This window comes from Gossypium raimondii, chromosome 11, assembly GCF_025698545.1.
Source record: "Gossypium raimondii isolate GPD5lz chromosome 11, ASM2569854v1, whole genome shotgun sequence".
Classification (NCBI taxonomy): Eukaryota; Viridiplantae; Streptophyta; class Magnoliopsida; order Malvales; family Malvaceae; genus Gossypium; species Gossypium raimondii.
This window is the reverse complement of record NC_068575.1, coordinates 9,664,235-9,677,889: the sequence shown is the minus strand read 5'-3', so window position 1 is coordinate 9,677,889 and position 13,655 is coordinate 9,664,235. Positions and strand designations below refer to the sequence as shown.

Below are 13,655 nucleotides of genomic sequence, written 5' to 3'. Positions count from 1 at the left end.
ACTAAATATATGGACAATATTTGAAGTGAAGAAAGTGGAAAAATTAAACCTTGATTAAAGGTTATAGATCAGAAATAATAAAGATAAGGCCAAAGCAATATGAAAGGGATTGGAATTCCTTAAATACATATAACATGATTGTATGATTGATTAAATTAAAAAAAAAAAAAGGATTCTTATTTTCTTGTTAGAACAAATGACGATGTTGGGTTCAAACTTTGAATCTTCCATGTGAAATCATTTAAATATTTTAAGCCAAGGGAAGTGACCACAGATGTAGTTGAGCTTAAGCTGTATGCAAAATAAGGTCATAAGCATATAGGTGCCATCATTTTTTGGCTTAAGAAATATAATTATCTTTCCCTAGCCTCTTTCCAAGGGAACCAAAAATGGAAAGTATGGACAATGCCGCTGCATGCAAATTATTATGCGCTTATATTACTTGGACTTGGGTACGAGTGTCAGATAAAAATATGTGCGAGACAAAAGTTCTTCAAACAAAATGAAGGGTTGGGAACAACATAGGTTTACAGCTAGGTGTTAGCAAATCTCATCAATGACTAATTCTACAAGTCAAAGACCAAGAAGCACATTCACACATGAAAAAGAAACAAAAGTAAAAATAGTACAGAGCTTTCTCAGAATGATTGTCGGTAACATGATACAATGCTATAGTTAACTGGTTTTAGGGGATCAAGCGTTTGGCCTTAAAACATTGCCAAAGAAAATTCTAAATGAATGCATTCATTTTGTGAATTAGAAGTCGAAATATGATACTAGTTTTGAATGCAATTTAGAAGTGAGGACTTATCTGATATGTAGGAAAATATAAGAATGTACAAGAGGCTGCATAGATGGATGCCTAAGGCTCTATGGAAGAGGAGAGATATTGACGCCATTCTTCTGGTGTACCATTTCTCTTCCTCAACATCATTATTGCGGCGCTTGTTAGAGGTATCGCAAGTATGTCATAATCCTTAGGGGCCTGAAAAATCAAAGGAGGGGAAGTATCTTAGTAAAGCGTTGCCATGCTAATAGTTTTTCAATAGTTAATACAGAAAAAAGCTTTAAGATTTCCAGTTTTCTTGATCAGCTGTATGTCATCCCTTTGTTCATTCACACCTAGAAAAGAGAGAAAAGGTGCTGCAATCTGTGCATTATGGCCTTCTTTTAATTATTATTATTTGTCAAATGCTATCTATAGCTGAAAAAACCATTTTTCAGTAAATGATTATAAGAAAATGAAGCTTTCATGGTTTAACTTTCAGGAGTGTAGGTGAAATACCTTGGGGACCTTAATCAGCTTCATATTTGCTTCCTCTAGAGTTTTTCGACCTTTCTTTGAATTGCACTCGGCACAAGCAGCGACCTATGCCAAGCAGATGAAAGAAAAAACTATAAACACCTGTAAATCCATGGTGATTAGTATAAACTGTTGTTTGATCAGGTTTCCCATGGTTCCAAATAGTAAAACACACATAATATCACCACTGTCAAATTAGACAGAAATGTTTGAAAGTAAAGACAATCTAACATAGCTCTTCATCAAGGTTTTCATAAAGCCACATCTGAACAATATTTCAAAATCAGATATGCTGCAAATTCATATTGGAAGCATATAAGAGCATAGACTATATATTTATCACTTTTTGACAAGCTCAAGTAACCATACGACTCATCTTTCAATTTCAATCATTTTCAGTATTTAACTTTAAAAAAAAAAAAAAAGCTTCAAGAAAGATAAATAATAGATCTTCTAAGACCTCTAGCTATCTTCCAGAGATTCCCCAAGAAGCCTTGTCCTCACTCCTGCTTATATGTTCAATAAATAATTAGTAGGAAAGATGAAAACTTTGAAGCATGAATCAGCATTACTTATTGCCACATACAGGATAATTTTGCATAGCATTAACATGTTCCTGAGAAAAAAACATTTCTATAATTTGTTCTTTTATAATTACTTCTGCATAGACCTCGATCATATGACAGAAGAAGACATTAACAGCAAGGTATTTAACTCCTATTCACTAATTACAAGCTCAAACAAGAACCATTGGAGTTAATCCACAAATATTGAGTCGTCTATCTGTTTAATTAGCCGTCTTACCAGATTTTCCCATTTCCATTCACCACCTCTTGCAACTGGAAGAACATGGTCTATGGTCAAGTTATCACGAGCAGAACAATACCTGTTGATAAAGAAAACATCCATTGAAAGAATATTTGAAGGCAACAGAAAATTTCTGTTCAACTTTATTGATGAGAGATTATTCTTAGATATGAGGGAACAAGAAGACTAGAGAACAATTAGAGATTATAATAACAATAGCACATCATGAATGGAAAAAATGAGAACCAAAAGGTAGGAAACTAAGACTTGGATGACTGTCAATTACAAGTATGTTCATTTCTATCTATGTTTTTTCCATGTATTTGGAGGATGCAAAGATAACAAATGAAATGTAACACGTGAAAAAGGGATGCTATATCTATTTGTAACTAAGATCAAGTCCAACATAGAGAGGTACATTCCCATATTTAAACTAAAAAATTGGTAAAAAGCCATTTTCTAAAGTTCTATGAAACAAATGAATCTTGTCAGTCCAACATTTTCTACCGCAAACTCATATACTTTAGCAACATAATTAGCACAGTTTAACATATATACATAGAGTTAAGGTACGAGTAATGTTATTCAGCGGTTAATATTATAAAATCTTTTGGTCTGTTTCTCATGCTCAGAGATTTACAGGGTAAACTATGTCAGATAAAACAGGATACTGTATCTATTTGTTGATATAAAAGGCTCACTGGCTTAGAGTACTATTTATGAGCACTTGTGAATTATTGTAAGTGTGAAAGTAAACAACTTACTGACAAGTGAACTTGTCTCTAAATAGAATATTTTTGCGGCTTAGATTGATGTTGATTCTTCGTCTCTTCACAACTTGCAGAAGATGGGGAATCTGGGAGGGTAAAGAATAATGTCAATTCAAGTAGAGTATGTCACATGAGGATGAGGAACATTAAAAATAGAAAGTAAAATGGCTTAAAGAGGTAAGTAATGAAAAAGTAACAGGGAAATTGACAAAAAGATGTTAGAGGTTAACAATTTATAATGAATGGTCCTTGGTTTCATACCCTTAAGACAGCTGGTATGTTGAAGGACCCACTTGGGGAGTTCACAGTCTGATCATAATACTCTAGAACATCAGCCTGGATAAATACAAGATAAAAGGAACTTAAATGTTGAAAAGAAGAATTCTCTAATATGCTACTCAGGTGTGTCATATACGGTTATGAGTTGACATGAGTATGTTCAACTTTGTCTAAGTTTTTCCATGTATTTGGAGGGTCCTTGGAGGATCATATTCCTATATATCTAAGTCCAAATATGTGTATGACACAAGTACTTAAGGAAAAAATGAAGAACTAGAGCAACATAAATTCTCCATGCATGTTTCATTCATGAATGTGAGTATAAGTCTTGCATCTGACCTGAGCAAACACATATATGAAGAGTCAAAGAAGTAGATGAAGAGGTAATGCTTCATATGTGTTCAAGAAAATTATTAAAAAAAAAGGTAAAAATTACTTCATGTATTACATATGAATTGTCTACTGTAAAATTTGAGATTCTTGTTCTTTTTGGTAACCTACCACCATATGCTATCATAAAACAAAATGGTAATCAACATTGCCTAGCATTCCTCATTTTGGCTCATAATTTTTAAGAAAAAAAATTAAATAAGTGTAAAAGCAGAAAAACTAAAAGCCTCACATGGCTTCCACCTAAACATCTAAAATGAAAAGGTGAGCCACACTATCCAACCTTCTCCATGAACTCCAAACATATAGCACGCTTCCAGCAAACAACATTGATTGGCCTGTCGGGATGACAACGATCAGACCCATATCCAAAAAAAATTGCAAGGAAACCAGTTCAAATCATTACAAAGGTAGAGAACTCATGTTGCAAATTGAACACAAGGAAAAATGCAGTCTCTTCAACAAATTAGTCTAAAGTCAAATCTCAAAGAACGAAAGCTAACCAGAAGAAAAGCTATACAATGTTCCAAAACAAATACCCAAATGAAACAACAAAAGAAAGCATAAAAATCAAACAAGAAAAGATGGGTAATTGAAAAAGTGCTTTTTTTTCTTACCTGTAAGAGATATCCAAAACAAGACCTCTAAAACAAGACAACTCATCAGTCCCAAACTCACTATCATAATCCTCTTCATCATAAAGTCCTTCATCACTCACATTCAGGCTTGCCGTGGCATTAAATTTGCTGCCTTTCTTCAAAGAAGAAGAAAAGTGGCTTCTTCTAGTAGTAGAACCAAGGAATCTGAGCATGCCCTTATGAGTTTGAAGTGATTTTAGCCCACCAGAACCACCAAAAACATTGCTGACAAGCTTGTAATGAAAAGGGTCCTTTGGTTCCACCCCATCACCATGAAAGAGCAGCTTCAAACGTCCTTGTGGGGTGAATTGAGCCATTAACTAAAACAAAGATTTTGCTTTGAGGTTTCAAAGAAGTGGGATTACAGTAGTTAATGTTGTCTTCTAAGGGGTTGTTTTAGTTTCAGCGTTGCACTTAACAACCAAGGAAAGAGACAAAGAACAGTGTTTATATATAATCTAAGAAAAGAGGAAAGGCTTGAGTTTCACGGCAAAAACCGTTGCCACAAATATTTTGGCATGTGCTCCCGCTGCCCATGAGATCATATCTTATTCATAGTCGGGTAAATGACCAATTTACCCACCTTCCTTCGTATAATTCTTTTTTATTTGGATATTTCACGTAATATTTTCTCCCGTTTAATCTCATCTGATATAAAACGGAATGATCAGAATGTTGGTTCTAAAACCACTGATAGCATGCAATGATATCATCATTCACTATAAGCAGAAGGAGAAAGGCCCATTCTCAAAGAAACTGATGATTTCTTTCCTTATCCTTTGGGTGCTTGACTATTAAACTTTTGATTTTTTTTCAAGATGGACCCTTCGTTCATTTCATCTGATCTCAACTGGGAGGACTGACTCGTTGGTAACCTCTCAATACTTCAATGAAGGGATTAGAGTGAGCCTAGAAAATTTGGGTTAGGGGATTGAAATTAAATTATAATTTTTACAATAGTAAAAATATAATTTTATTTTTCAAATGGTTTATATTTTTGCAATTTTTAAAGAATTAAATTAAATTTTTATTATTTTTAAGGGGTCTAAAATGTAATTTTATCTTTATTAATTTAAAATTTTAAAAACTTCAAAAAAAATTAAATAAAAAATTTTCTATTTTAATTGGACCAGGACCCTCCCACCTGGTTGGACGACCTGCTACGGCAAACGTTTGTCAAAGGGTTTGTAACTAATCAGTTCCATAATGGGAAGTTTCAAATTTCAAAATTTATTCAAAATATTTAATAACTTGATTAATAATGAGTTCATTTTTCATTTGTTACTTTATGTGCCTTTCTATTATTTGTTGGCGCAATTGCTAAACCTGTTCAATTTCCTCTTCATGTATTGCTAGACCTATTCTTAAAATTTGGACAACCAAATAGAGTTCTTGATAGAGTTAATACTACGATTGTAGAGTTCTTTATCCTTTCTCCAACCGTGAATAGAAAAGAGTTATCCGAGACTCGATAATTGAAGTTTATTGACATATCTCAAGAGCCTTCAATGTTGAGGTAAAATTATAGGCCTTGAGAGATGGGACTCTCTAAGCGACCTGAACATTACTCAACTCGGAATAAAAATAAGTGCTACAAAATGTGCAAATACCTTAACGCAACTTTGAAGAAGCAATTTTCAACATGATTTTTCTATAGTTATATTTCAGTTAATGGTAACTAGTTCCTTTATTTGACCTAAGAAAATAGGTACGTGTATCATGGCTCAAAAGACATCAATCGATAACATGACAAACTCAAAATGACAGACTGATCAGAACTAACAAAAAAAGCATCAGCATGTACCCCCTACCCCCCGCCCTAAAAATAAAATCGAGCCCTAACAAAAGCAACAAGGCAGTCCAACCGTAGATAGCAGCAGCAAAACCTCTTTGCAAGCAGAAAACAGTTGCACATATATTTCATAACCATTAAATATCATGTCAATAACAGGCTAAATATACTTCCATTTAGATGATAGTAAGTCCACGCAGAAATGAGAGGTATATTCCAAGTGAAAGGAAATGAAATATTTTAACTTAAGAATCCCAAACGTTCAATATGTCAATCAAGCTTCAGGATAAATGGCATGCACAGAAATTGTGGAAGATGATCTCAGTTACAGTTTCCCTGCATTTTACAGCATCAATTTACAAATCCATATAAGCCATGACATCAACAGTTTGAGCAATAAAAAAGCACTATTAGGGGCCACAACTTTAATTAAGTTATTATTACTTTTAATATAAAGCAAAATGTCTCCAACATATAATCTTCAAGTTGTTCCTTCCATTTTTTTTTGTTTCCAGTTAGTTCTTCCTTCTGAATTTACTAATTACAGCATATGCCAAGCATTTAAGCACCATACTGACTTTAAGGGAAAGGAAACCCCATATGACAACCACAGCCAAAAAGCCAGGTACCAATCCGATGTATCCGACTCCCCTCCTTTACTTTGCCAATCTCTATTCATTGTATATTCATACTTGAAATCCAACTCCTGAACATGGCAGAGGAAAACCTAATATCCACAAACGAGTTGAGGAAGGTTGTGTTTTGCCACCAAATTATATCTGAAAAGGCAGTTCCCATTCCAAGGTATTATTTGCCACCAAATTAAAAGATCAGACAGAGGCAAGATCCACAAAATTCTTCTGGGATGAACAGAAAAATTAATATGAATCAATCACTTTAGTGAGAGGAGAGGGTGTAGTTTCTTACCATTGCTGGTTTTTCCTGAACTCTGTAAGTACAGGATATATGTTCTCAAAGGCTGTGTATGTCTCGTCTCTCACCTGAAACTCTCAAAGAAGGAAAATTAGTAACTCTATGATAAACAGCATGCATGAAGGTTGAACAGAAGCCCAAGATATCACACCTTAGCTCCAGTGATCACAATCTTCCCTGACACAAAAATAAGAAGCACAATCTTTGGTTGTTTCATACGATAGATCAGACCTGGAAAGAGTTCTGGTTCATACTGTATTAAAAGAACATGAAGATAAGTCCCAATCATTGATCATGACAAACAAGTCGTGACAAGCACTGTTTTAAATATCTAGAACTCGAACCAAGGAAAAAACGGATCAAAGCATGACAAGCCTAAACTTATCTTTATGATCCCAAGGGTTGTTTACTACACAAATGAAACCTCTGCGTCAACTTTATAGCATATAATGTTTCAAAATAACTTAACCAAAAATGTTGGCCACCATCCCTGAACTTAACAGATATAAGGGTAAGTGAACTCCAAGGGGCTCACAGAAAAGACTAACTTTATAAATGAACATACACAGAGAGAAAGGCACAGGAAGTCTTGCACTCATATCTCCCAAATGTCCACCTACAAAACATGCATATCAATGTTCTTATACACAAGGAAACAACCCAATGGACGATGCTGCCACTTACACTTGAAAAGGCACCATGGGAGTATGCAAGACCTTCAAGTCTGATAGGAAATTTGACATCACATGACCCAACAATGTTCTGAATTTTGAAGTCCTGCCAATCACAACAGAACCATGTAAAAAACCAACTGAGCAGCAGGGAAAAACATTATTGAAGGATGAGATTTTAGTCAATACGTGAGACTTTATGAGCATTGTTTGCATGGGAGGAATTTAAAAGAAATCAATCATTACAATACCTTAAACTTAGCAGGAAAACCAAGCTTTTGGATAATCCTGGCATACTGAAAGTAGAAAATATTCTCCGTTAATGCCAATTTCATGATTTTATCTATCTAATGATAAGAATAACTATGACATAGCTAGCTGACCACTAACATAGTTCAAAAACAAAACTAGAACGCCTCTCAAAGGAAAATACCTTCCTTGCAGCCAGTTTAGACTGCTGTTCACTTTTAGCACCAGTGCAGACCTGACAAATCAAGGAAAGTTGTTTAGTAAATCAACAATTGAACAATGTTAATACACTAGCACTAGTTCTTTACAAAAATGATTTTGCCACTATAAACTTGCACACAGTCAAATAACTGCATATAATTGTGATTTCCAATAAGAATTGAATTACCATCTTTCCAGAGGCGAAAATCAAAGCTGTAGTTTTTGGCTCCCTGATTCTCATAATGACAGCAGCAAAACGCTGTAGGTTATTTTTATAGAAAAGGTTAGCAATCAGATAACAGCAGCAGAATCAGAAGCTGCACAAACTAAAGTATATAATAACAAGTATTTAACCATCACTAGCATACCTTTGGATTGTATTCTGCATTTCGAGCTTGCAGTGCTATTTGCTTAAGATCCAACTTGCAATCTAAGTTTACAGTTGAGACAATGTTCCTAGAAACACAATAAGAGTAATACTGGGATGTTAACTACAGCAAAACCCAAAAGTTCGTAGAAACATGAAGAAACTTCAGCCATGCCTCACTTCTAAAAGAAAATTTTTCCAAAGACCACCAGTTCCAATTTCCTGTCGGTATCAGTTAGTGAGACATTTGAGTTTAAAATAAGTCGAGCGCCTCAACTTATTTGGCTAGTTGATCCCTCTTAAGAACAAGACTTAAACAGTGATATGTAGCATACCTCAAATGGTACATTATTCGATAGCAGGCTAGTGGATCAAAATTATTCAATAATACTTTATATAATATATTTATTATTCGTCCCATCAAAATTACTCACCATCTATATCTAAGGAACTCTAGTACCATACCGAGCACATAAAATGGAACACAAAAAAGTATTAATCCAAAGTTAACTTATTAAAACTCTCCACTATTTTGATACAAAAACAGACTCAAGTGCCCTTAGAATTTCCTACAAGCCTACTCAAGCCACATACTAACAGAACTCATTTCTCTAAAATTCTTTTCAACCTACGCAAGCAAACACCACAAGCTCACATAGCATATCCCTAAATTCCCTCTTCCCCTTCCCACAAGTTAATCAAAACCCATCTGACAAACTTCTCACCATCAGCAAACATAAAGCACTAATATATGCATGGCAGATCCCTATGGGCCATTCTATAAGATAGGGATGTGTGGCAATTCCCTATCCAAAAAGACACCAAACTGGAATTGGAGAAAATCGCTGCAGTTTAGGCAAAAAGCTCAGCATGCCATCAATCAGGTGACTGGGGATCAGGTGTGGCCTTTTCCAGGGGACAAGCATGAGGTCGCAACTGCATGGCTAAAAATACTGCCAAAGCAGAGCAATATCAAGTGGTCTCATCTCCAGGCCTGTTGTAATCTCCTGGGTGCCAGTAATAAACAGACTCCTAACGAGGGGCATACTAGCTCAACGGGACTGCCAAGGAAGGAGCATTTTTTATTCCGACTTCACAGAGAAAAACAAGAACCATGTTCTTCTGTGGTGCAGCTACTCAAGTACTGTATGGTAGCAGATACTATTGTCCCAAAGCAGAGCTAACAACTATGGAGAAAATCAAGAAAACAATATCTATGAGGTTATGGGACCAAGAAACGTGGCTGTTGACTCGGTAAATATAGATTCGTGTAAAATCCCACCAGGTTGGTATAACTGTGGTGCTAATTGCATCTTGACCTGTAGAGAATTGCTGCATTCTTTTAATTATAAAGCACAGCTTATTCATGTGTATATATATACTCCCAAAACCATTTTTTTTTTCAGCGATGTAATTGACTACCAGTCCAATAACCGAAAGATCATACCTATCCACAAAACTCTGTTCAGCAAATTAACATACATACCATTCAACCCAAAATTCTACAACCCATATGCCAAAATCACCTTTTCTTTTTCCTCCTAAAAGTCCATCTCCAATAACACCTAAAACTAAAAGATCTCCCCATCGAAAAATCTTACGACCATAAACCAGTCAGAATCTAAGACAAGAGAGGCAAAATAGGGACTTACTGAAGAGTGGGAACAATACCAGATGGATGCTTGGAAAGATCCACTGGCTGGCTCCCTTCCAAGCCACCCTGTTCCGCCATTCTCTTCTTTGCTCACCAAAAATTCAAAAGAAAATCCCCAATATTTTCCAAAAAATCGTATGGGTTTTCTTCTAAACACACAATACCAAAGCAACCCAATCGAATTTGCCAAGTATAATCAACCCGTTGACCAAAAATTAGGTTTTCAAAACGCTAAATCTACAATTTAATCAAATTCAATCCGTTAACCAAAATTTATGTTTTTAAAAGGTATAGTCTACAATTTTCGGAGGAAATGGAAGAAAAATACACAAAACAAAAGAAAGATCGAGTTTAATCAAATCAAAGCAAATTCAACATGCTTTCCAACGGAAAAAAAATTGGGGATTTAAAAGGATATATTTATAACTAGTAAAATCGGAGGGAAAATGTTTGAAAACGAGAGCTTCTTTATATATATAAGAGAAAGGAGAAGATTTTGGTTTAAGATAAAAGAGAGAAAAAGATTGGATTAGAGAGGGTAGAGAGCGTCTCGTTTTGATGATGAGAAATTTGGGCGTCTGGCTTTTAAGACAGAGAGAGATGCCGTGTTTCAATCGGGTTGGCCTTTTGTACTCTACGTCTTCCTATTTATAGACATTGACTTCATTGGCCGGTTAAAAAACGCTGGTTACCGGCTTTTGCCGGTTTTGTTGGAAAAAAAATATCTGACCTCAGCTTATGTAATTGCTACTCGGATTTGAGTATCCTCTACAATGTAAACTAAGTTTATGTTTTGTTGATTTAATTTTAATAAAATAATAATTAAATTATTCGAAAAATTTTTATTTAACTCATAAAGTTATTAATTTTTTTAGTTTTTAAAGTTTGAGCAACGATCGATAGATGAATCAATACCCATCAATAAGTAAAAGAATATACTTTAAATACAAGTCGATCTGACAGCCAATATCAAAGATCAGATAAGAAAGATATTTAGATTTTGGTTCCTAGATTTGTAATGTACAAAGTTGATTCATGAAAAAAAAAATCGAACTGTAAAAGAGAAGGGTAAGGAGAAGGAGAACTCTCGATGTAGACAACGCGAACAAAGAAGATCATATATCAATGATTTTAACAATCTAGTGAATTAAATGAAAACTTTCAAATAGTTCATTGACTATTTTATAAATTTTTAAAGTTGAGTGATCAAAATGTAAATTTACTAATAATTTAGTATGTTATCATTGAAAGTAGGGTGGCCAATTCTTTCTAGAGAAGTTTTCGAAATGTGTCTTTTCAAAAGCGATTGTAACACCCCCTAACGCCAAACCGTCACCGGAACAGGGTTATGGAGCATTACCAGATATATCGGATAACTTATAACTAATTCACAAATAAATAACGGACATAGCATACTTTAATCATTTTCATTTCATATTTGTATAAATTATGTCATTTTAGTTCCATTTCATACTTATAACCAATTTAAACATCATTCTACAACCGTAATCACAAAACTCTTATACTTAACATATACATCACCTAGGTACATGCCACATTATCAAAAGAAAGGTACATCACTAAAATTTCTCTGAGGTCGAAATTGCTCTGGATGTTGGACCGAACACTGGCTTTCTACTAACCTGCGCATGGAAACAACCGTACGCTGAGTATAGGTATACTCAGTGGTATTACCATAATTCAAATTAATAACATTAATCGATAAATTATATACATTTAATTTATGTCTACAATTATTCATTAATTATCTCATACTTTAAATCAACTTGATAATTAATAACAATAAGTAATATTTCAAATCCTGTATTTAATTGTACTCATACCTTATTCCACTATCTCAATTCCATTGGATTTTTCACATCTCATTCCAATAGTTCATTTCAATTCATATACAATTCATTCAATTTATCACTATATTCAATATCAATTCTATTACAATTTGTACTCACTAATATCATATAACAAAAATTTATTCTTAATCACATCATGAACTTTGGGTTCATATCTTCAAATCTCATATCTCAATTTCCAATTCACATATCAATTCGCAATTTCACTTTCTCATTTCTTTCCATAGCTCAATCAATCACACTGATTCAAAATTTCTCATTTCAATTATTTACCCCTATTAACAAGACTCGGACCTTGGCGAATACACGGATCCAACCAAACACACCAGAATGGCACCCAGTGCCTCATCGGATAGTTCGAAGCAATAAAGTGACACCCAGTGTCTCATCGGCAGAGCTGAAGAAAGTTGGTACCCACTACCTCATTGAATCTATCCAAAGTAACAGTATGACACCCAGTGTCTCATTGACTCAAGGTCGAAGTATCCCTGAACACTTCCAATCCTATGGCATGCCAACTATATCTGACTCAACCCGACTAGTTAATAGTGTATTCAAATCATTTTTCTATTTTAAATTCACTTTCGATTCAATCACAATGCAATTCAAATTCACTTTCCACTTTCTAATCAATATACAATTCAATACCAATACATTTTCCACTTTTCAATCAATATACCATTAAATGCTCATACATATCCATACTTCATTTCAATTTCATTCAATTCACATACAATTCAATATCATTTAATTCAATATCGATATTCATCTTATTTTATTTACTAAACATATTATTCAAAATTCAACAATTGCAATTAATAAATTCAATACCAATACGTATTTATCATTCAATTCAATTGTGATACTTACCTCAATTTGCTTATCATGTATATTAATTTAAATTTTAACAATTAATAATTAAATTTGAATTATGGTAATACTAACCGAAATTTCTCTCAAGTCACTCATTGTTCACCTTCTCCTTTCCTTTCTCGGACAATGACTCTTGCACGACATTAGCTACGTAATTAAACAATTAAAAATCATTAATACACAATTTCATCAAATATTTCCATTTATACCTAAACTTTAACTAAATTCTAATTTAATCCCTTATCAATACTAATTTTATTTTCCCAATCTAACTCCATATTCTCTCTTAATTCTTATTATAAACTCATTTTAACTCTTCAATTTCACCATAAATCCATAATTTCTAGATTCTTTCAATTTAGTCCCTACTATTCAAAATTTACACTTTATTTTACAATTAAATCCTTTACTAACTTCTAACTTGAAATTAAATTAATTTAACCTCCAATTCATCATCTTTCCAAACATGAACCATGTCTAAAAAAATCTAATATCTTACAAAATTTCAACATAAATCCAAAAATATTTTGTTCTAGGATTTCAAAACATCAAAACTAAGAGAAAAGAGACTAAATTAACTTACCAATTTAAGCTTGAAGCTCAAAACCCCATTTTCCTGTTTCTTTTCTTTCTTTCTTTTCCTTCTTTCCTTTCTCTGTTTCGTTTGCCTATTCTGTTCTATTCTTTTATTTCTATTATGTTTTATATTTAAATAATAATAACATAATAATAATAATATAATTCTTTTACTTAAATAATAAGTAAATACATAATAGTCACAAATATATGTATTTTATTTATACACTTGGATTTATTTCTACCACAACTTGTCATAATTTTGGTTTATTTTACATAAT

At 33.5% G+C, this 13,655-nt stretch overlaps 2 protein-coding genes across 4 annotated transcripts; both read right to left on the bottom strand.

The window, feature by feature from the left end:
- Positions 1-607: 607 nt before the first annotated feature.
- LOC105804749 (uncharacterized) lies at positions 608-4,700 on the bottom strand. The gene is made up of 7 exons (XM_012637487.2): positions 4,167-4,700; positions 3,833-3,887; positions 3,142-3,216; positions 2,875-2,966; positions 2,108-2,189; positions 1,286-1,369; positions 608-985 (listed from the first exon to the last, which is right to left on the bottom strand). Exons 1-7 carry the CDS (start codon positions 4,502-4,504, stop codon positions 863-865), a joined length of 849 nt encoding a protein of 282 aa, XP_012492941.1. The 5' UTR covers positions 4,505-4,700; the 3' UTR covers positions 608-862.
- A 1,689-nt stretch (positions 4,701-6,389) lies between these two features.
- On the bottom strand, positions 6,390-10,670 carry LOC105804750 (TATA-box-binding protein). Of its 3 annotated transcripts, none has more exons than XM_012637490.2 (9): positions 10,053-10,670; positions 8,402-8,489; positions 8,221-8,292; positions 8,017-8,067; positions 7,835-7,879; positions 7,597-7,689; positions 7,064-7,165; positions 6,907-6,980; positions 6,390-6,839 (listed from the first exon to the last, which is right to left on the bottom strand). In XM_012637490.2, coding segments are annotated over exons 1-9 (606 nt in total). In that variant the 5' UTR covers positions 10,133-10,670; the 3' UTR covers positions 6,390-6,838. The 3 variants fall into 3 exon arrangements, with proteins under 3 accessions (XP_012492944.1, XP_012492943.1, XP_052479440.1); XM_012637489.2 differs by having other exon boundaries at positions 6,390-6,758; XM_052623480.1 differs by lacking the exons at positions 6,390-6,839; positions 6,907-6,980 and having other exon boundaries at positions 7,086-7,165; positions 7,478-7,689.
- Between the last annotated feature and the right edge of the window lie 2,985 nt (positions 10,671-13,655).

Excerpts from the sequence above, each read along its gene's own strand:
- LOC105804750 (XM_012637490.2), bottom strand. The coding sequence starts at position 10,132 with ATGGCGGAACAGGGTGGCTTGGAAGGGAGCCAGCCAGTGGATCTTTCC. Across the intron at positions 7,166-7,596 it reads CCCATGGTGCCTTTTCAAGT|TATGAACCAGAACTCTTTCC; the intron begins GTAAGTGGCAGC and ends CTTTTAATACAG. Across the intron at positions 6,981-7,063 it reads TTGTGATCACTGGAGCTAAG|GTGAGAGACGAGACATACAC; the intron begins GTGTGATATCTT and ends TGAGAGTTTCAG.
- LOC105804749 (XM_012637487.2), bottom strand. The coding sequence starts at position 4,504 with ATGGCTCAATTCACCCCACAAGGACGTTTGAAGCTGCTCTTTCATGGT. Across the intron at positions 3,217-3,832 it reads GTTTGGAGTTCATGGAGAAG|GCTGATGTTCTAGAGTATTA; the intron begins GTTGGATAGTGT and ends GTATTTATCCAG. Across the intron at positions 2,190-2,874 it reads AGAGACAAGTTCACTTGTCA|GTATTGTTCTGCTCGTGATA; the intron begins GTAAGTTGTTTA and ends CTTTATCAACAG.